The sequence below is a fragment of the Bos indicus genome, chromosome 29, assembly GCF_029378745.1.
Source record: "Bos indicus isolate NIAB-ARS_2022 breed Sahiwal x Tharparkar chromosome 29, NIAB-ARS_B.indTharparkar_mat_pri_1.0, whole genome shotgun sequence".
Taxonomy (NCBI): Eukaryota; Metazoa; Chordata; class Mammalia; order Artiodactyla; family Bovidae; genus Bos; species Bos indicus.
The window spans coordinates 45148043-45170488 of NC_091788.1; the positions used below are offsets into that span (position 1 = coordinate 45148043).

At 50.7% G+C, this 22446-nt stretch overlaps 2 protein-coding genes across 4 annotated transcripts; one reads left to right on the forward strand and one right to left on the reverse strand.

Moving 5' to 3' along the window:
* Positions 1–398: 398 nt before the first annotated feature.
* Positions 399–6197, reverse strand: CCDC87 (coiled-coil domain containing 87). Its single transcript, XM_019955097.2, has one exon. The coding sequence runs from the start codon at positions 6125–6127 to the stop codon at positions 3554–3556; it is 2574 nt and encodes an 857-aa protein (XP_019810656.2). The 5' UTR covers positions 6128–6197; the 3' UTR covers positions 399–3553.
* Positions 6198–6268: 71 nt separating this feature from the next.
* On the forward strand, positions 6269–20048 carry CCS (copper chaperone for superoxide dismutase). Of its 3 annotated transcripts, none has more exons than XM_070783099.1 (8): positions 6269–6418; positions 6751–6823; positions 13952–14089; positions 14304–14481; positions 15053–15113; positions 19276–19353; positions 19425–19528; positions 19652–20048. In XM_070783099.1, the coding sequence occupies exons 1-8, from the start codon at positions 6380–6382 to the stop codon at positions 20031–20033; spliced, it is 1053 nt and encodes a 350-aa protein (XP_070639200.1). In that variant the 5' UTR covers positions 6269–6379; the 3' UTR covers positions 20034–20048. The 3 variants fall into 3 exon arrangements, with proteins under 3 accessions (XP_070639200.1, XP_019810657.2, XP_070639201.1); XM_019955098.2 differs by having other exon boundaries at positions 6270–6418; positions 19609–19932; XM_070783100.1 differs by lacking the exon at positions 6269–6418 and having other exon boundaries at positions 6755–6823; positions 13906–14089.
* Positions 20049–22446: the final 2398 nt, after the last annotated feature.

The following is a 22446-nucleotide window of genomic DNA, read 5'->3' on the forward strand; positions in this document are numbered from 1 at the left end:
ACTGAAGCAACTTAGCAGCTTAGCAGCAGCCTGCTCATTTACTTATATACTGTTATAATTGCTTTCACACAACAAAATCAAAGTTGAGCCTTGGGACAGAAACCATATCGCTCACAAAGCCTAAAATAGTTGGTACTGTCTGGCCCTTTAAAAAGCTTGTGGACCCCTGCTCTAGTGTTGCTCACCTGGGTTCTGTGTAACCTCTAGAGAACACAACAGCAGATCAGGAGGGAAACCATACTACAAAGGCTGACTATAGCGTATCTGCCTGGAGGGCCAGTTTCATTCAAAGCACCAAATGGCAATCCACTCCAGTACTATTGCCTGGAAAATCCCATAGACAGAGGAGCCTGGTTGGCCAAGGTCCGTGGGGTTGCAAAGAGTCAGACACAACTGAGTGACTTCACTTCATGGTTTATATTTAAAAAAAAATCAAAAACAAAACATGGACAGGGAATTCCCTGGTGGTCCAGTGATTAGGATTCAGGGCTTTCATTGCTGGGGCCAAGATTCCTGGTAGGGGAATTAAGATCCTGCAAGCCATAAGGTGTGGCCAAAAAAAAAAAAAAAGTACATATTACACAGAAGAATGCAAATCTTGCATAGATTTCAAAACTAAAAACTTCCAATTTCTCAGGCCTCTCAGGCTAGCACTGCTTTACCCTCCCTGCTCTCAGCCTCCACCCCAATCCCTCATACCTGACCAAGATGCTTGCTTCTGTTCCTCAATTCTAAGACTTACCTGGGTGGAAAAGTTTGAGAAGTGCTGCTTTGTTAGGAAAACAAAGTAGAAGTGCATGCATCCATATCAGCAAAGAATGAATGGAGAACTTCTGGACCAGGGGCTTTACCTTACTTGTGCAGGCAGGTGAGGCAGGCTGTGTGTAAGAGCTTTCTTACCATAACTCACAGAATCAGTGCACCAAGACAGACCTGGGCTTGGAGCCTGGCTCTCCCATTAACTATCTTTATGATCTTGGGTTAGTCACGTTATCTAACTGAGCCTTCATTTTCTCAGGGGTAAAATGGTGATTAAAATACATGCTTCACGAGAAGTCTAAGAGATTGTGCAGAGAGAGTGTTCTCACTGAACTCAGTAAGTGCTAACTCACTACTAACATGTCAGCTAAATTTCCTGAATAGGTAAAGAGCTCAGAAAAATCAAGAAAGCAAAATAGTCAAAAACAATAGAAAAGGAGGCAAAGGGCTTGAGTATTTTACAGAAAAAAACCAACCAACCAACTAACTAGGGCTTCCCTGGTGATTCAGTGGTAAAAAAATCTGCCAGCCAACGCAGGAGACATGGATTCGATCTCTGGCGCAGGAAGATCCTACACGCAAGGAACAACGAAGCCCGCGTGCTGCAACCATTGAGCCTGTGCTCTAGGGTCCGAGCGGCACAACTACTGAAGCCTTAGCACCCTAAAGCCTGTGCTCAAGAGAAGCCACCACAAGGAGAAGCCCGCACTCCACAATCAGATGAGCCCCTGCTTGCCGAAACTAGAGAAACCCAGCACAGCCAAACAATAAAGTACTTAGAAGAGAAAAAACGCCTTTAAACTTAAAAAAGATGCAACTTCACTCAGAGAGAGGTGAGAACACAACTCAAATGAGATCCTATTTTTTCACGTATTACATGACAAAGATGAAACTTTCTGATAATACTTCTAGTGAGAGTGGGGAATTATTACTATTGTCAGGCAGTGTGGCTGATAATGCAAATGCTTACAGCCTTTGTGTAGCCTCAGTAATACCTATCAAAACTACAAATGCTGGGACTTTCCCGGCAGTCCAGTGGTTAAGACGCTGCATTTCCAAAGCAGGGGGTGAGGTTGGCTCCCTGGTGGGGGAACTAAGATCCCACATGCCGCATGGCATGGCCAAATAGAAGGAAAAAAAAATATATATATATATACTTATGCTTAGATATAATTCCACTTCGAGAAACTTTAAACCATAGAAACAGCTGCACATAGTGAATAAACGAACAAGGATTTTTTTAGAGCATTGTCTGTGTGTGTAAGATCTTAGTTCTCTGATCAGGAATAAAACCTGCGCCCCTTGCATTGGAAGCTCAGTCTGAATCACTGGACAGCCAAAGAAGCCCATGTCTTTGTTTGTAATAAGGGGCTGATTAAGCAAAATAAAAATACACACAGTAGGATATTCTATAGCAACCAAAACAAATAAAGCAGCTCTATGTGTATTAATGTGGAATGAGCTTGGGGCAAATTAGGATAAAATTGAAAGGGGCGAAACAGGAGACAATGCTACTGCTGGTGCCGCTGCGGACACAAGGATGAACAATATATTCACGCGTGTTCATACACACATCGGCTCTCTCTAAAATAATTTTCACATAATCCAACCTGCCCCCCTTCCTTGCCATGACCCCTCTGACTCATGTCTTTCTCCTCCTCGCTCTGCTCCACCCACACTGGCCACTTTGCCTTTCTGGAACACCCCAAGCATCCGCCTGCCTTAGCTGGCGGGAACACTGTTGTCCCGGATGTCCACAGGGCTCACTTCTTCCCCTCCTTCAAGCCTCTGCTCAAATCTCCCCTTCCCGGCGAGGCCTGCGTGGACTACCCCAGTAAAATCACATCCTTCACCCTGTTTCCTCTTGCCCTCCTCTGCCTTTTCTTTTTTCCAGAGTACGTATCATCATCCTCCATTCTATTATTCAATGTGCTTCCGTACTGTGTTTATGGTCTACAGTCTGTGTTCCCTCAGGAGAATGTAAACTTTACAAAGGGTAAGGGTCTTGGTTTTGTTCAGTGATAAAGACCCAGCATGAGTACCTAGCTGGTATTCAGTAAATATCTGCTTTTGAATAAGGGAATGGAAAGATACACAAGCAACTGGCAACAGTTGTCACCACAAGGAGAACGGGGTTACTGAAGGGAAGGATGGGAAGAAACACTTTTCAGTGCACACCCTTGTGTACTTTGTACCAGGTGCTTGTATGAATTGGTAAATAAATTTAATGGAAAATTTTAGCTCTGCCAACGGTGTGCTAGACCTGGAAGAAGTGACAGCCAACTCCTTTATCTGACACAGGAAGGTCCAGATGTACAGCAGTTAGGTACTTTGCCCAAGGTTACACAGGCAGGACTTAAACCCACATCTACTAACCCAGAGCATTAGCTCTTAGTTATCATGCCATTGAGCCTCTTGGCTTGGTGTTCTAATCAGTCAATCTAATGGCTCGTGATAGAAACGCTGAGCTGAGGTGTTCCACGGGGCATGGTTTCTGTCTGTCTAACATTTCCTATTACAATGAACTTCAAGGGATAGTCTTAGTTCTTTTGATACATGAGACTTTGGCTGTAATGTGCATGGTTTGACAGAAATGGGACTACTGGGCTCGGGGCTTCTTTTATGAGAACTTCTTGGTCAAAATACAGTGTTAATGTCAGTCCCTTGGTAGCTGGAATGCAGGTTTCCTGAACTCTACCCTCCCAGATACTTCTTCTTTCAAAGGAGTCAAGAGGTCTGGATGAGCTGCTGTGTGTATGGGGGTGACAGAGAGATCCGAGGGCGCTTGATCCGGTCAAAGAGTAATGGGAGTATTCCCTGGGGCTACTAAAGGCTGGCTGCTGAGCTTCCTGGACAGGACTGACTGATGGGAGGCCCTTTTGGCCCGGGTTAGGTGGCGGACCCGCCGCTGCTGCTGCAGCCAGTAGAGCATCTCCACTTTGTCGTGCTTCATCTTGTCCAGGTAGCGCCGCCCCTTGAAGGTCACCGGCTCACCAAAGACTAACTCGATCTCCTCCAGGAGGGGAACCAAAGGAGCCTCCACCATACTGAGCTTCCTTTGGAGACGGCCGCGGATCTGACTCTCCTCCAGGAAGCGACTCAGGCCCACATCAGTCTTTTGGAAGAAGCGGTTAGGGTCAGAGGCTTGCCGCTCAAACCACTCCAGTCTCCCCAGCAGTATCTCCCGCAGCTGGATGGGCTGCAAGGCCCGCTCCCAGGCACTCACCAGTGCCGGCAGCTGCCTCAGGCGGGCGTTGGAGCTGTATTTGATGGCCATGTCCAGCCGGTCCTTCTCTGGAACGTCAAGCATGGACCAAACCTGCTCCAGACGCTTCTGCAGGCTCAGGATTTTGTGAGAATCTTCCAGGAGGCTGCTCTTAGTTTCTAGCCTGTGTTCCAGCACCGTGTCCCAATCCCACTCTCCTGGCACAAAATCTGGTTCGTCATCTTCTAGCAAGGGGGGTGGGTGTTGGATCTTTATGGACTCTTTGATAGGGGCCACGGTCTCCACAGGACCCTCCTCTTCATACATTTGGAAGATGACATGGAGGAAATCTGTCTCCTGGGTGGTGAGGTACTTAAAGTAGTCACCCACAGACAAAGTGCTTTTCCACCAGTTCAGCCATCTGGCCCTGTTTGACCACCTGTCCCAGCTTTTACTTGCTTGGAGTGATGTGAAGGAGGATATCTTATCTGCATTGGACTGTAAAGTGCTTGATTTTTGGGGATAAAGTTCAGCCAGCTTGGTGTTGATGATACGATGCTGTTTTTCTTGACGTAGGAAGGCTGAGGACAGGAAGGCTGACCAGTCTTTATTGGCTGCAGGCTCAACCAGGGGCCCCTGGTCAAAAGTGAAGTGGTTGTTAGAGACACGGCTCATCAGCTCCTTGTAGACTTCCCTGATGCTACTGCCAAAAGTGCGATCTATATCCATTTGCTCGATAAGTTTGGGTTCCAGTTCACCAGCCAGGTGGTTGTATAGCACACCGGCCGGCTCAATGTGGAAGGAATCCAAAAAATTTCTTCCTGAGACCTGTACAGCAGCTATCTGGACCATCTGATTTTTTAGCTTCAAAGTAACAGTCACTGGCTGTGGTTCAAGTGGAGGGGGTTTAGGGGATCGGAGGCCCCGATGTTCCGAGGCCTCTTGCTCCTCGAGGCTGTTCAGCTTTCTCTGCAGCTCTTCTAGGTGATGGGTAGTAGCTGGGCGGTAGGTCAGAGCCCCCAGGAGTGGGGGCAGCCCTGAGTCCAGCGGTGAGTACTGAGACCACCCCAGCTGCATATGCTTCATCATCTGCTTCAGGTCCTCAGCCACCGTGTCCCTTGCCAGCTCTGGTTTGCTCTCTGCCACCAGGACCAGTGGGGTTAAGGGGCGAGGACTGAGTGGAGGAAGGCCCAGCTCATCTGCTAGCCTCCAACCCTCACGCAGAGAGGGCATGGACTGGCCCCTCTGGAGCTGGGAGTAGAGGGGCAAGTGCGAGGTGGGGGGAGCCCGGCTGCGGGGAGCCACAGAGGTCCCAGGCAGTGATGCAATCTGTGAAGTGAAGGTGCTTTCTCTCCTCTTTTGCATGGAGGACAGCCAGCGCAGAGGCTTCTTCTTCTTCAGCTGGGGAATGGACTTCAATTCCTTCATTGGATCCTTTTCAGGCTCACTGACAAGGTCTCGCGGGCGGCTGAGTTGGATGAGGTAGTTCAGGCTGAGGTTGAAATGTGGCACTTGGGTGACGCCAGTGATGTGATGCCATGGGACCTGGAAGAGCCTGTAAGCCCCAAGGCCAGCGGCGCGCAGTCTGGGCGCGGAGACTCGGGCCTGCTCTTCTTTGAGCAGGGCAAGGAAGTCAGAGAGCAGGCTCCGGTAGACGTCGGGGCCGGTGAGGAAAACTGTGCAGTCCCTGGCGAGGCTGGCGGCCAAGCGGGTAAGCGTGGCTGATTCAGTGAAGACAACTGCGGAGGTCGACATGAGCTTCTGGAGGTGCAGGTAGCGTACGAAGAGCTGCTCGCAGCTGAGCAGCACGTAGATCAGGAGCCGCTTTCGTAGCCTCTGATTGTTCAGGTGACTCATGCCAAGTTCGGTGGGGGGCTCCTGCCAGCCGCACTTTAGCTCGTCCAGGATGACCTCGGTGAAACGGAGCCGTACCTTGTGAGGCGCCCGCGCCTCCAGGCCGCTTTTGGTCAGCCGCTCGGCTACCTGGCGGCAGACCAACTCCGCCGTCAGCCGTGGAACCGGTAAAGGCAGTAGCATCGGGACCTCCTGCGAGAGGTGCTCCTGAGACGCTGTGCGTGTCGTCCTGCGGGGGAAGAGCGACAACGGACGCAGCAACCGGTGGTAAATCCGCTGGAATTCGGGGTCCAGCTTATACGGCTCCATCTTAAGACGAGGCGGTGCCGACAGCGCCGGCTGCTCTAGCGGTTACTAAGGTAACGAGGGGCCAGCGGGCCCAAGTGCGCCTGCGCAATCCCTGCCCACCGTCGCGTGGATGCGGGAAGGAGCAGAGCCTTGCGTGCGCGCGCACCGGAAGGCGGGGCAAGGAGTGGCTTCCGGGGCTCCGCCTCCCCCTCCCGCGGCGCGGCTCCGGGCTGGCTCTTCAGTTCCTGCCCTCGGGCGATAGCTGGATCCTGGATGGCTTCGGACTCGGAGGACCGCGGGACTGCCTGCACGGTGAGGGTCGAGGCCTCGTGTGGGAGCCTCGCAGGGCAGAGAACTTCGGCCCCTGGAGAGCGATCGTTAACTTGAGAATGAGGGAAGGAGCAGACACCTGGGCTGGGGCCTGGGGCCAGGGCTGGACTGTGAGAGTAGGAGGACGCTTGGCGTTAATGTTACGGGGTGTTGCTCCTGGAATGATCGTGAGCGACAGTGAAGAAGGCGCTTGAGGAGGGGTCACATGGGGCGTTACTATAGGCCTTCAGGGGTTGTCCTAGGGGAGGTAGTGAAACAGGATCACGCAAGAAGTTTCCCCAGCTCCTATCAGCCCGTCCCTGCCACCCTTGCAGCTGGAGTTCGCGGTGCAGATGACCTGTCAGAGCTGCGTGGACGCGGTGCGCACGTCCCTGCAAGGGATCGCAGGTAAGAACCAGATGAACTTTTGTGAAAGCAAACCGGAGACCTCGGGGAGGGGCTGGCAAATCTCTTAGGCCTACCCCGCTCCCGTTTACAGAAACAGAAATGAAAACCTGGAGAGAGGAAAGAATGTTCTCAGAGTCACACTGAGACCCAGAAATGGAGTCTAGTATGCAGGTCTCAGGCCTGCTCTGCCAGATTTTTCTACTGGCCCTAACTTCCTGCCTTTCTGGTGTCTTAACCTCAGGTGCCTGAAAAGTAAGGAGGTAGGCAGAGAGTAGTCCCCCTACAGGGTGTTCCCTGGAAAACAGACAGTTAGTTCTTGCTTGAGAAGCAGCATAATCTTGACAAAGCAAACAGCAGCCCTGGCCATGTTCTATCCAGGTAGCCCTGGATTTTTTTTTCCCCCCACACTGCCCGGTATGTGGAACTTTCCCAATCAGGTATCAAACCTGTGTTACCAGCAGTGGAAGTGCGGAGTCTCAACCACTGGACCATGAGGAAGGTCCTTGATCTGGCATGATCAGCAAGCTCTGAGAAGGCAAGGCCACCAACATGGCCTGGAGAACTGCCTGTCTTTGAGTCTGTTAAAGGTTTATTCAGTGATTCAGCAGGTATAGACCAGACCCTGGGAGCTTTTTAGGGAGAAGGGTTCACAAGAGTTTCAGGCACAGCCCCTGCCCTCAGGTAATATGAGCACTTGAGCGTTGTGCTGGGAAGAGCCGTTCTTGAAGAACTCCTGCTTCTGAAGCTGAGACTGATGGCGCTTGGCTCTGTATCAGGCGGTTGTATGTCGCTGGCATTAGGGGTATGTGTTCCAGAGTCAGACTGTTCAGATTCAAATCCCGCCTTTGCCATTTAATGGCACTAAGGCCTCATGCATGTTACTTTTTTTTTTCTTTTTTTCCAAAATGGAAGTCTTAGACCTTTATCTTTTTTTTTTTTTTTTTTTTTTAATATTTATTTATCTGACTGCCTCAGATCTTTGTTGCGGCATGCAGGATTTTTCGTTGCGGCTCATTGGCTTAGTTGCTTTATGGCATGTGGAATCTTAGTTCCCTGACCAGGGATTGAACCCACGTCCCCTGCACTGGAAGGGGGATTCTTAACCACTGGACCCCCAGGGAAGTCCCACATGTTACTTTTTATGCCTGTTTCTTCAGGCATATGTGCAAGATAATGGAAGCTACCCCAGAAAATCATCAAGAAGAGTAAATTAGTTAATATGTGTAAAAGCACTTTAGAAAAGGACTTTGGCATATAGTGAGAGCCCATTGAATCTTAGGACCTGTGAGAGGAAGGGCTTATAGGGGGTAAGCTGGTTGGGCAGAGGAATGAGGGGACACGTCTTTGTTTAAAGTTGTTCAAATTGGTTTACTTTGGGGTTCCATTTTCACTCAATATAGATTTTATGTATCTCTCATAGGCTTCTTCACTCATTAGTTCATCTAGTTCTGAAGGGTTACTGAATGTCATCTTGATCAGCCAACCATCTTCATAACAGCATCTGTTGACAAGTCCTGGATTTTCTGCAGGAGCTTCATTCATTTAAGTAACTTCTCCTGATGGAGGAGAACTAGTAGCTTTCACACTTTCCACAGCACCAGACTCCTCTTGTTTGTTCAATTTTGTCCCCACTCCAGGCAGACTATAGGAAATGACGTCTCCCAAAGCTTCCTGTGCAAATATGCTGATTCTCATTGTTCCAACACCGTTTCCTGTTGTTCGTCATGTGTGTTTACCTGTGAATTTACGCATGGAGAACAGAGCGCCCAGGCGCTGTCTGCCCTCAGCCCCCAGAGTGCTCCATGGCGGCTCCCAGCGCCACTTTCACAGAGGGTAGAGATCCTAAAGCTGGGTTTGCTTAGACTGTGTGTTTGAGGGTGGTGGGTGAGGGTCCAAGAAAACCGAACCATTCCACTGTGAGTAGAGTGTTCTGACCACAGATTTCCAAGGCTGTTAGGCTCTCTACCTCCTGTAAAACATTCTTGCTGGGAAAGCAGACAGCTGGACTTCTGCTGAACATAGGGCAGTTTCTAGCTGTTAGCAGATTTCTTAGTGACCAGATAAAGACTTCCAGTGACTCTCTGTTTCCTAGCCTGGGTAACTGGAATCAGCTTGGCTTTCTCATGGGCTGGCTCCCCAGAATGCAGAGGAGAGAGAGAGATGGGTTGGTTGATTTGCTCTCTCCAGGAGGCCTGGGTTTGGGGACAAAGGCTCTGCTTTCCTCCTAGGGGTAAGTGGGAGGCCCTCCCAGCCCAAGGCTCACTCCCTTGAATCCTTATCATCACTACCCTAGAGCCCCCTATGGCCTTGTTTTTTCTCCCTCTCTGAGCTAAACAGATACGGGCCTGGCCACACTCCACACCAGCCAGACTGAACTGCTACTCTGCTAGGGAGCCAGCCCTCCTGGTTCAGACCCACGTCAAAAGTTCAGGAAATGTACAGTCACAGGGAGCTTCTCACCGGGGCCCTTCCCTTCCAATGCAGAAAAGCAGCTCTTAAGAGATGTCATTGCTCTGCTTAAAATCCTCAAACAGTAATAATATTGAGAGCTTCCCATAGGCCAGGCACTGTTCTAAGTGCTCTGTGTGAGATGACTCATTTAGGCCTTCAGTAGCCCTCTGAAATAGGTTGTATTATCATCTCCATTTGCAGATACAGAAGCTGAAAAGAAAACTCAACACAGAAAGGTTGAGTAAGTTGTCTTAAGGCCACACAGCTAGTACATGGCAGACTCAGGATTTCAACTCCAGAGCCCATACCCTCAACCACGATACTCCGTGGCCTCTCCCAGCGGCCTCCCCTGCATTAAAATTAAATCCAGATTCTTTCCTGTTGTCTGCAGGGCTTTGTTTGATTGGTCTCCACTTGTACCTTCACATCTTATTCTTCTCTTTACTCCAGCTGCAGCCACTCGGGCCTTTCTCAGACACATAGATGTCGTTCCTGTCTCAGGGTCTTTGCCCAGACTGTGTCCTCTGCTGGAATGTTCTTCCCTGACTACATTCAGGCATTTGCTTCAAGGCTCAGAGAGACCTTCTGTCCCTCTGTATCTCACTGTGCGTGCTGTTCACTGAACCCATGGTAGGCAAGGTGCATGTAGGGAAGCTGGAAGAAAACTCAAGGAGCTGAAGGAACTGCAGACGTGTTTATTCTCTCCTGGCTGGTGCTGCAACTGTAGCAGCAGACATAAGATAACATAGCCTAACGTAACATAACCTCCCCAACAAGGACTTTCCAGTTGGAGCTTATGTATGCTTACAGAACAAAAGTAGCCCGTGGCCAAGCGAGTACCTTGTGACGCACATGCGCAGTGCTGTTAGTGATCTCAGCTGTTACATAATCATTATTCACAAAAGGGCCTGACCACGCCATCTTGGCTAGTTTGCTTTTTCCCTGCACCTTCCTTGACCAAGCCTGTCTAAGTGTTCATCCCCGAGTTGTTCCCTCAGACCTGCTTCATTGAGCACACATTGCACTACCCGAATCTCCCTGAGCGTGTGTTTGATATGCATGCTCCTGCCCTGGAATACATGCTGCTCTGTGGGGCAGGGACATCACCTGACTTGTTCCCTGCTGCATCCCTGCTGCCCTGAACAGGGCGCATGAGAGGTGCTTAGTGTACATTTGTTAAATGACTGAATAGGCATGTGAATCCCTTGCACTTCATGTTTCTTTGAGCCCTGGGAGCCTCAGACAGTCAGTCCTTTGGGGCCCAGTTCTACTTCCTGTGGGACGAAGGGACCAAACAGTCAGCTTTGGGGTTGGACCGGCTGCCTTCTGAGCTTTGTGATCTCGAGCCAGCTGCGTAACCCCCCTGCCTCATTTCACTTGCCCAAGGAGGACAGTATCACCATCCTGATGTGTGTAAAGCGGAGCACACAGTTTGTGGCATTCCCTAGAGGCTCAGGCCCCAGGAGTTCCCTGCCATTCTCCCTACAGCCCCTTGGCACCCAGAAGCACCTCTGGGTGAACCCAGAGCGCCAAGGCTTCACGCCAGGTGGCCTAGTATGAGATGTTGTGTGAAGTGATGGCATTTGGGTTCTTTGGAGAATTTTCTTCTGGCAGAATTGCCCTGTACTTGCTGGGGAGGATATAGGTGTGTCTGTTTACAAATCCGGCCCCTCCCCCAACCGATGCGGCTGGGATCTATGGACGCAAGCCCATGGGACCTTTTGTAACACAGGCCAGATAGTCCTGCCTCTTGGATGCTGCCTCTTCCCAGTACCATTTCCGTGTTGCTTCGAGTTGGAGGGAATCTGAACAGCTGACGTTCCTTGTCTGTGCCTCAGGGATGATTATACCCTTGCTGGCAGGGGAGAGAGGGAAACCAAGGATGGAGGGAAATTGGATGGCTTAGCCTTCAGTCCACAGAGCGCTGGCTCAGCAGAGGGAAACGCCTCGTTTAACCTGCGTTTGCTGGGCTGCCCAGGGCTCCTGGCTCCGGTGGGCTTTACTCTCACCCAGAACAGCAAACACACTAAGATCAGAGCAGGATGTTTGTAAGCTCCACAGGTGAGGTCAACGTTCAGAGTTCCCAACCATCCCCTGTATTCTGGTTCAGAATTCAAATGTCCTCTTGAAAGGTTTGTGAGCCCTGAAGATCTGAATGGAAGAGAAGCCCCTTCTTGTCCTTCTCTTGGCCCGACAGCCCTCTAAGCTGAGTGTGTGTCAGAATCACCCTGCAGGCTGTGTGCACAGCAGGGTGACTCAGGGATTTGGAGGGCAGTTGAGAGCCACTGACTTTTGAACCTGACGCTTGTGGGCCACACAGAGGATTGCAGTCCACACAGCTTGAGTTATGTGGGGGAAGTGGGAGCTGCCGCAGGAGGACGGGGGAGGGGGCCCCAAAGCTGGAGGCTGGAGCTGCTTCTCAGGGTGAGCAGTGTCCAGGCGAAGTGCTTGGAAGCTGGAGCTAGGCTGCCTGGGATGAGTTCGAGTCCCTCCATTTACTACAGTGCAATGAGTTTGAGCAAGATCTGGGAGTTGGTGATGGACAGGGAGACCTGGCGTGCTGAAACATGGGGTCTCAAAGAGTTGGACATGACTGAACTGAACTGAACTTGGAAACGTTCTTAACTGAACTTGAAGTTCTTAACTTCGCTGTGGCTCAGTTTTCTCACCTGTAAAGTGGGGATAACAGTGCTCAACTCCTAAGGTTACTTGTGTTAATACAGGTACAGTATGAGAAAGCCCACAGTGCATGCTCAGTGAATGTTAGCTTTCATAATGATGGTGATAGCCCCATCTTTTTTTTTAATGTGTGCCGGCTTTATTGAGATATAATTCATGTGTTATAAAATTCATCCATTAAAGTATACAATTCAGTGGTTTTTAGTATATTCACAGAGTTGTGCAGCCATTACCACTATCAATTTTTGTATTTCATCACCTCATGAAGAAAGTGTACCCTTCAGGGGCTTCCCTGGTGGTGCAGGGGTTAAGAATCTGCCTGACAATGCAGGGGACACGGGTTCAGTCCCTGTGGGAAGATCCCACATACCACTTAGCAACTAAGCCCATGAGCCACAACTATTGAGACAACGTTCTGCAGTTACTAAAGCCCAGGTGCCTACAGCTCGCAATTACCTGAAGCCCAGATACATAGAGCCTGCATTTCACAAGTGCAGCCGCCGCAATGCACCACGCCTGTGCACCACGACTAGAGAGCGGCCCCTCTCACTACAACTAGCGAAAGCCCGAGCGCAGCACTGAAGACCCAGTACAGCCAAAAATACAATAAATAAATCTTAAAAAAAAAAGAAATTATACCCTTCGACTATCACCCTCCTGTTCTCCTGCCCCCTCATCTACTTTCAGTCTCTGTAGATTTACCCATTCTGGATATTTCATCCACAGTGACATCATCCAATATGTAGTCTTGGTAACTGGCTTTCACTTAATGTTTTTAAGGTCCATCCACATCACGGCAGGTATCAGTGCTTCATTCCTTTTTATGGCTGAACGTCTACCATCGTATGGCTGTACATTTGGTTTATTCACTCATCATTTGATGGGCTTTTGAGTTGTTTTCACCTTTTGACTATCATGAATATTGTGACTATCGATAGCCCACTTTTTTTTTAAGATTTATTTTTTGGCTGTGGTGGGTCTTCGTGGCTGCCTGCGGGCTTTCTCTAGTTGCAATGAGTGTGGGCTACTCTTTCTTGTGGTACTGGGGCTTCTTATTGCAGAGGCTTCTCTTGTTGCAGAGCATAGGCTCTAGGTGCTTGGGCTTCAGCAGTTGGAGCACGTGGGCTCAGTAGTCGTGGCACAGAGGCTTAGTTGCTCTGTGGCATGTGGGATCCTCCCAGACCAGGGACCAAGCCAGTGTACCTTGCATTGCAAGGCATATTCTTAACTACTGGACCACCAGGGAAGCCTGATAGCCCACTTTTATGTAAATATTTTTTCATCATTTATTTTTTCAAAATTGAAGTACAGTTGATTCATGATATTGTGTTCAAATATTTTTAAAAGAACTATCTATGTTTCAAAGGGCTACCCAGGTGGCTCAGTAGGTAAAGAATCCACCTGCAATGCAGGAGATAGAGGAGATGCCAGTGCGATGCCTTGGGTTGGGAAGATCTTCTAGAGGAGGCCATGGCAACCCACTCCAGTATTCTTGCCTGGAGAATCCCATGGACAGAGGAGCCTGATGGGCCACAGTTCATAGGGTTGCAAAGAGCTGGACACGAATGAAGTGACTGAGCATGATCACATGCATCTATGCTTCAAACATAGATGAATAACTCTTGGCACAAAATAAGAACTCACAACAGTCCTGGGGGCAATGTGACTTTATCCTCACTTTGTAAGGAAACAAGCTCAGAGAGGTTAAGGGCCTGGACTTCCCTGGGGGTCCAGTGGCTAAGATTTGAATCTTCCACTGCAGGAGCTGAGGGTTTGATCCCTGATTGGGCAGCTAAGACCCCACATGCTGCTTGGCACAGCCGGGAAAATAAAAGAGAGAGGTTAAAGGCCTTACAGCTAGAAGGCGGCTTTGGAGCTTGCCTCTGGCCACAAAAAGGTGATGAAGATGGAGATGGTGAATCACCGTCTGTTTCTTTCTTCCCTGCTCCCAGCAGAGGGGTGCTAGCCCTCTGCTGCCCTCTGCCCCCTGTCTTCTAGGCATCCAAAGTGTGGAGGTGCAGTTGGAGAACCAGATGGTCCTGGTGCAGACCACCCTGCCCAGCCAGGAGGTGCAGGCCCTTCTAGAAGGCACTGGGAGGCAGGCGGTCCTCAAGGGCATGGGCAGTGGCCTGTTGCGTGAGTAACCACTATGGCCTTGGACTCTCTGGGAGGGAGGTGGCCTGGGTGTGGTACAGCTCTAACCAACCATAGGATCTGGGGGCTTTGGGTTGGAGAGGCTTCGGGGACCATGTGAAGGTTACATGGGGCTCTCTCCCTGCCCTTTCCAAGCTGATGAACGGGTGGGGCTGGGTGAGGTGGCGAGCCAGCCCTGGTGTCTGATACCTTACAGAGAATTTAGGGGCAGCTGTGGCCATTCTCGGGGGGCCTGGCCCTGTGCAGGGAGTGGTGCGCTTCCTGCAGCTGACCCCTGAGCGCTGCCTAATCGAGGGGACCATTGATGGCCTGCAGCCTGGGCTGCATGGACTCCACGTCCATCAGTTCGGGGACCTCACGAGGAACTGCAACAGGTGAGTCCTCTGGAACCTCCCTGGAGCATCCTCATTGCCCTGGTTGTGCACCCACTGTGCACAGGGGGCTGTACTCAGCTTTTTACACATACATTCACATATGGTCCTCACAAGTACCCTGGGAGGCGTATACACACAAGCCCAGTCTACACATGAGAAAACTGAGGCTCAGAAAGGTTACATGACTTGTCAAAAGCCCTAGAGCATGTAAATGACAGAGTGGGAATTTGAACCAAAATCTGACCTTGACACTCCTGCTCCTAGCTCCCAAATGGAAGGAGACTCCTGAACATGGGAGGATCAGTTCTCCGCGAGTGTCATGGTGTTTATCATGCTGCAATTAGTATTTACTCACCCATGTTTACCCTGGAGGCCTGCTGAGGACAGGTCCCATGACTGATTCTTCTTACTGATCTCAACCCAGAGCCTGGTACAGAGTGGGTCCATTTGTTGAATGAGTGGATGAATGAATGAATGAGTCAATGAATGGAACAAATGTAGTTAAAGTAAAAGGATGGATCACCTGGTCCGTGAGCTGTTTCACTGCCTACCTGCTATCTTTTCTTCTTAGCTGTGGGGACCACTTTAACCCTGATGGAATGTCCCATGGGGGCCCCCAGGACTCTGAACGGGTAAGTGTTGATCTTGGGCTGGGAGAGAACCCGAGATCTCAGAGGCAGGGCAGGCAGCTCTTGGAGCCTGAGAGTGTGATTCCATTTGGGGGGAGTCTTTCTCCCTCACTTTATCTTGTTCGGGTTAGAAACATTTATAGGCACTTCCTGTGCTCAAGGCCTGACCCCGTCTCACAGCCTGGCGAGGGAGACACTTAGAACTCTGTGGTTGCAGCATAGCCAGAACATCTTTGCAGGAGCCTCCGGGAGGCCCTGGGAACCCAGAGCAAGCTCCAGATCCAGTCCGAAGGGCACAGGCTGTGGGAGAGAGCTTCCCAGAGAAGGTGATGGTGTGGAAGTTAAAGGTTTTACCTTAAGTAAAACGGCTGTTCCCGGGACTTTCCTGGATGTCCAAGGGCTAAGATTCCGGGCTCCCAATGCAGGGGGCTTGGGTTCAATCCCAGTCAGGGAACCAGATCTCACATGCTGCAACTAAAAATCCCTCGTGCTGCAACTAAGACCTGGCACAGCCAAATAATAATAATTTTTTAAAAAGGCCATTCCTGACTCTGCAGCTCCTGGCCCTGGACTTTCATTTTACACCAGAGAATTGGCCCCCCTCGGCTGTGAGTCACATGCCACCTTAATGATTTTTGCCTTATCTGAGTCCTTCTTGTTCTGTTAGTTACTCAATGTTTTGATTTAAACTGGCTGATTTTTTTTCCCCCTTAAGTAAATTTAATTTATTTTTAACACTGTAATCTATCACGGAACATGATTTCAAACATGTTCTGAAGTGGACAGACTAGGGTCCCAAACCCCTGTGTCCCTGTCACCCAGCTTTAACAGTTGCCAGCTTGTGGCCAGTCCCCATTCCATCTACACCCCTGGCCCTTCTCCATTATTTTGAAGAAAATCAAGACGTCATTCATGTAATTCAAGTAAATTTATTTTGAACAAGAAATGATACTGCCACAGAAACCAGTACTTCTAGCTCCAAGAGAAGGATCCTTCTAAAAATAAATCAGTGCAGACCTTAAAAGTGTCATCAGGGGAATTCCCTGACGGTCCAGTTGTTAGGACTCTACATTTCTGCTTCAGGGGGCATGGGTTCGATCCCTGGTTGGGGAACTAAGATCCTGCAAACCATTCAGTGTGACCAAAAAAAGAAAAACAGTGTCATTAAACACCTACGAGGGACTGCGGCCTGCTTATCTTTGTTAGAGTGCTTAGTGAATGTTAAGAGAGGTCCTGGGTGTTGTCCAGGAGGACCGCCTTCTCTCCTGGGGATATTTCTTTCTTTTTTTTTTTTTTTTACTTACTGGGCAGGGAGGGAGGGAAGGAGGGGAGCTTGGAGAAAGAAGAAGAAGGGGGAAAAAGAGCTCTGTCTCAGGAGGTGGTCCTCTGGGAGCGGGTGAGGTCAGGCTCAGCTTCACTCCTCGCTGACTCGATAGCTTTGCTCTCCTCCTCCCGCCACCTGGGGATATTTCTTAACGGCCCATCGACATACGACATACGCCTAATTCCATCTCTTCCACTTGTGGCGGTGTGTTCCCCTCCTTGCGAATTCCGTACCAGGGCAAACAAGTGAAAATGTGGTGTGAGTTTCTTAATTCATGTCAGTGGTAATTCTCTCTTTTTTGGACTTCTGACTGCTCTGTTACATTTCTAACAGTCAAAAGTTTTTACTTCTCACCCGCCACCCCCTGGGGAGCTGAGGAAGCCTTTCTATGGGGTCCATTGCATAGCGCCATGCTTGTGTGCCCTGCGTCAGTTATCTATTGCTGAGAATCAAATTACTTTAAACATAAGAGTTTTGGTTTTTTGTTAGTGGCGCGAGGCTTGCAGGATCTTAATTCCCCAACCAGGGATTAAACTGGGGCCCTTGGCAGTGAAAGCACCAAGTCCTAACCACTGGACCGCCAGGGACTCCCCAAATTTAGGGGTTTAAAACAGCAAGCATTTGTCATCTCACAGTTTCTCTGGGGCAGGAATCTGGACACAGCCTAGTTGGAGCTTCTGGCTGAGTGCCTCTCAAGGCCTGATTTGGGGAAGACCCACTTCCACACTTGTGCATGTTGCTATTGGCAGGCCTCGCTGGGTGTCGGCCAGAGACCTCAGTCCTGTGCCCCATGAGCCTTTCCCTAGGGCACACACAGCACTGCAGCTGCCTGTCCTCAGAGCCAGAGAGAGAAGGCGTCCAAGACCCCAGCCACACTCCTTTTGAAACCTCAGCTCGGAGGTGATGCCTGGTCCAGCCCACACTCAGCAGGTGTGAATCCGGGGGTGCTCCTTCAAGGCTGTCTTCCTCATGAGCTTTGAAAGGTGCTGAGCAGGTGAAGTGGGGAGAGTGGGAGCAGAGGCTCAGCACGGGGCCGCCCCACAGAGCGAGCCCCGGAGGCATGAACCCTCGAGACTGAGTTCTGGGAGGAAGTGGAGTTTCGAAGGGCAAGAGACTACCTTGCCTTGACCTGGGCCTGCTAGGGGTAGGGCATCTGAAGGGTCTGGTGCCAGCTGCTCCATTGTACCCAAGCCCTTGTACAGACGGAGGAAAACTTGAGCGAGGGCTCCATAACCAAGCCACCATGGTGACTGGCACGTTCCTTTGGGATTTCAGCATCTGGTTTTGCCCAAGTGGAAGTGAATTCAGTGAGGGGATTTATATCCAAGCCTGGTTGTCCCTTTGCATGTCTCCTAGCTGGTTTCCATGCTTCCTTCCGCCCTCCCCCTGCCCCGCTCCAGTCCTTCCCCTCCCTCTCCATGCACTGCATTTGAGAAATTGCTCCAAAGCATGGGGTAACCATGTCACACCCCTCCTGAAACCCTTCTTGGCTCCCCAGTCCCCGAGGGTACAGATCCCACGTGGCTGCGTGGTGTGACATTCGGTGCCACCACTGCCTGATGATACCTCTGAGCCACACACCGGGCGCTCGCATCCTCTGTCTGGTCCTATAAACTCCTCCCCATCCTTTACCTTCCCACCACAAAAGGCCCCAACACCAGGTGCAGCAAAAAGTGCCAGGTGTCGGCAACAGAGGTCCCCCAGGGAAACAAGATAAAGCAGAGGTGGCTCTTCTCGCCGCTTGCTCATCAGCCCCATCACGTGGCAACATCCTTTGTGACCAGCCCAAGGCAAGGCCATGAGTACCAGTCCATGTTGGCAGGGATCCTTCTGCCCAAAGTGTCAGGTTGGGGACGGTTTATTTGCACAGATCCTACTGTGACTCTCCAGTAGTCTTGTCACAGGGAAGCACACTCACTGTTGTAACCCTGTGCTTTGCAGCCACTAGTCTGCTCCATGTCTGGCTCCCCACAGTGTTCCAGACCCCTGAGGGTGTTTGACCACGTACGCATCCCCAACCCCCAAATCCCACCTGGCAGAGGGTGTCTGACGTAGGAGGTGGTCAGTAGCTGTGTTGTTGTTATTTTAGTCACTAAGTCGAGACCGACTCTTTGTACAAACTGTAGCCCGCTAGGCTCCTCTGTCCATGGGATTTCCCAGGCAAGAATACTGGAATCAGTTGCCATTTCCTTCTCCAGGAGATCTTGCCAACCCAAGGATCGAACCCATTTCTCCTTCACTGGGAGGCGGATTCTTCACCACTGAGCCACCAGGGAAGCCCCCAGTAGCTGTGTTAGCACATTTTTATACCTTCAAGAGGAAAGGTGGGCAGAAACAGTCTTGGGGGCAGGATATGCCCTCTGCTCCTGTGTTTCTTCTCTCTGTTCCTGGAGGCTGGACATCAGGGAAGGGATGCTGGCTGCCTCTGATGGTCAAGAAGCCAAGCTTGGCCAACTTAAGTGCAGGGGAACTGCAGACTGCCAGGGGCTGACAGAGTCATCGGGAGGCTGGAGAACTGGGCTTACAAAGAAGCAGGAAGCATTCTGAGGCTGGGATGCACAATGGGCAGATGCCTCCTAGGGGAAAGCAGGCTGGGTAGTGGCGTGACTTCCTAGGAAGAGGGCCACTGGCTATGTCCAGTGTGCCATCACCCGACCCAGGATTTTAGTTCCAGGGGGAGAGAGTCCAGTTGCCTTCTGTGTGTCCTGGGCTGTCCCTTCGTCCTACCAGACTGAACCTGTAGGAGGACACTGGTACCCTGGGGACGGGGAATCAGACACTGGGAAGCCAGAAGTCAGCTGCCGTGTCCCACATGCCCTCTTCCCCCGGCTCTCACTGCAGCACCGCGGAGACCTGGGGAATGTCCGTGCCGATGAGGATGGCCGAGCTGTCTTCAGGATTGAGGACGAGCAGCTGAAGGTGAGGTGGAGGAGAAGGCAGGGACCTTTCCTAACAGATCCAATGTCTGAGGCTGTTGTCTCCCCTCAAAGGTGTGGGATGTGATTGGCCGAAGCCTGGTCATCGATGAGGGAGAAGATGACCTGGGCCGGGGCGGGCATCCCTTGTCCAGGATCACAGGAAACTCAGGAGAGAGGTGAGTGCTCTGCCCGCGGTGTACACAGAGACCTGGAGGGTCCTGGTGGGTGCTCAGTTCGACCCCACGCTCTTCTGCAGGTTGGCCTGTGGCATCATCGCACGCTCTGCTGGCCTCTTCCAGAACCCCAAGCAGATCTGCTCCTGTGATGGCCTCACCATCTGGGAGGAGCGGGGCCGGCCCATCGCTGGCCAGGGACGGAAGGAGCCTGCCCAGCCCCCTGCCCACCTCTGAGCGCAGCCTCTGCCTCGGGTCTGTCACCGTCCTCCCTGCTGAGCACCGTCCACTTCCAGAGGGAGGCCCTGCTCACCCAGTCCTGGGAGAACCAGTGTGCAGGCTATGTTTGATCTCAAAGGGTTGCTTGCTCTTCCCTTGGCAAATTAAAGTTTTATTTTCACATGGAACTTTGTGTTTTGTCTGTGTCCCCTCCTCCCTTAATGGGCTTAGTAAACACAGTCCCTCTGCCTCTGTCCTCCCTGTTGAGGGCCACCTCTTGGCTTTGTAGGCAAAGAAAACTGGATTCAAATCCACACAGTTCTGGGACTACCCAGTGGTCCAGTGGTTAAGACTCCATGCTTCCACTGCAGGGGGCATGGTTTTGATTCCTGGTCAGGGAAGTTTGCATGCGCATGGAACGGCCAAAAAGAAAAGAAGAGAAAATCCACACAGTTCCTGAGGGCCACTTCCTTTTCCTCAGGGTAACAGCGAAAGACCATAGCAGACGTATTTCTGTTTGTGGCCTGACTCCTCTCCCTTCACTATGGCCAGTTGGAACCAAGATGGACACCTGACCCATTCAGGGCCTTGCTTTCCTGAAGAAATCAAAGCAGATCCAGCTTTAGTTTCCCCCTGAGCGTATGGGAGCTGTGGGTGGGCCTTTTCTCCCTGCCTTTGTCACTGTTCAGTCCCAAGTCATGTCTGACTCTTTGTGACCCCATGGACTGCAGCATGCCAGGTCTCCCCTGCCCTTCACTATCTCCTGGAGTTTGCTCAGATTTATGTCCATTGAGTCGATGATGCTATCTATGCATATCTATGCTATGATGTCGATGAGACAACAGCTATCTCATCCTCTGCAGCCCTCTTTTCCTTTTGCTGTCAATCTCTCAGCATCAGGGTCTTTTCCAATGAGTCGGCTCTTTGTATTAAGTGGCTAAAGTACTGGAGCTTAGTTCACTGATTCCCTAAGATGTTGATGTTCATGCTGGCCATCTGCTTGACCACATCCAATTTACCTTGATTCATGGACCTAACATTCCAGGTCCCTATGCAATATTGTTCTTTACAGCATCAGACTTTACTGTCACCACCGGACACATTCACAATTGAGCATTGTTTCCGCTTTGGCCCAGCCGCTTCATTCCTTCTCCCTGCCTTAGGGACTGAATATCAGAAAAAGCTGATTGATCTGCTGGGGAGGAGGAATAAGGCAGATTCACAGGAAGAACCTAAGAATCGCGGGAGAATGCCAGATGCTCCAGAGTCCCCAGTCTGGTCCTTCCCTGAGGCCAGCTACCTGGAAGTCAAGAGACAGTTCTGTATCCCTTCCAATGCATCACCACCTATTTTTTTTAAATCTGGCTTGAGTTGATTTCTTTATTCACGAGTAAAAGACTCTTAATTAATGGAATAAATAAAGTGCTTGGCACAGGGCCTAGCACACGGTAGGTTAAGGGAGCAGTGGTGGCGAATCTGAGGCTCCATGGGGTGCCTAGAGGCAGACTGAGCCAAGCTCCTGTCTCACACAGATGGCCAACATCCAAGGACCGGTGTATGAGGCCAGGAACTCTGGGGCTCCCCACTCATCTGTTCTGCCCACCTGCCCCCACTGGACTGTGTCTCTCTTGCTTATCCATGACAAAGCTGCTTTCGTGCCCAGGTAGCTAGGCTGGCAGGGTGCAAACTTTGCCCCTTACACGGACTGCTTGGAGCTGGGTGGGTGGTTTCACAGTCTGTTGGCCTTGGCTTAGATGTGCCTGGCTCTGCTCCCATTCCCCAGGCCCTGCCTGTTTCCCCATCAAGGCTGCTGGCTCTGCCTCTAGCCCTGTTCTTTCTCACCGAATCTACATTGGTTGCTTTCCAGCTTTCCTTGGTTCCTGGGGAACCAAGTCCTTTTAAGCCTAGGCCCAGGCTGTGTTTCTCCACCTCAGAATCATTGCAGAATGTCCTCCTGGACTCTGCCCACAGCCAACCCCTGGCCTCCTCTCACCTTCATCTGGAATTCTAGCTAGTTTCACCCATTTATGGCTAAGCTGCTCACCATCCCCTGCCACTCTCTTTCTACTCCTAAGGGATCAGTATTCCCATTAGCTTTTCTCTCCTTGAAATTCTCAGCTGTGTGGTTTTCAAACTTCGAACTTTGTTTTTAAATCACAGAATACTGTTCAAATACCTTGAAACCGCATCTGTAAAGCAGAAGTGGAACTACAACCAAAGCTGCTTAGTTGTGACTAAGCTCCCCCAAAGCCCTGGAGCTCTAGGGAGCACAGCTGGAAAGTGAAAGTGTTAATCAGTCATGTCTGACTCTCTGCAACCCCATGGACTGGCCGTCCAGGCTCCTCTGTCCATGGGATTCTCCAGGCAAGAATACTGGAGTGTGTTGCCATTTCCTTCTCCAGGGGATCTTCCCAAACCAGGGATTGATTCCCAAACCAATGCTCTCCTGCATTGCAGGCAGGTTCTTTACTGTCTGAGCCACCAGGGAGGCTTCCAACTTCCTGGTCCAGTTGGAAAATCTTTGCCAAATTCAGGCATTTTTGTGTTATCTCCCAACTTCTGCTGTGTCCACAAACCATCTGTTCTATCATTAACCAAATACTGTTCTTTAACTCACTTTTAAACTTACTTAAAAAGGAAAATTTACCCCAGGTGAGTGATTCTAATTTTAAAAAGACTGTGGGGTTCAAGTCCAAGTGGGG

Coding starts and splice junctions, on each gene's coding strand:
- CCDC87 (XM_019955097.2), bottom strand. CDS start 6,127: ATGGAGCCGTATAAGCTGGACCCCGAATTCCAGCGGATTTACCACCGG.
- CCS (XM_070783099.1), top strand. CDS start 6,380: ATGGCTTCGGACTCGGAGGACCGCGGGACTGCCTGCACG. Junction 15,114..19,275: donor GCCCCCAGGACTCTGAACGG/GTAAGTGTTGAT, acceptor CTCTCACTGCAG/CACCGCGGAGACCTGGGGAA. Junction 19,529..19,651: donor ACAGGAAACTCAGGAGAGAG/GTGAGTGCTCTG, acceptor GGCCTCTTCCAG/AACCCCAAGCAGATCTGCTC.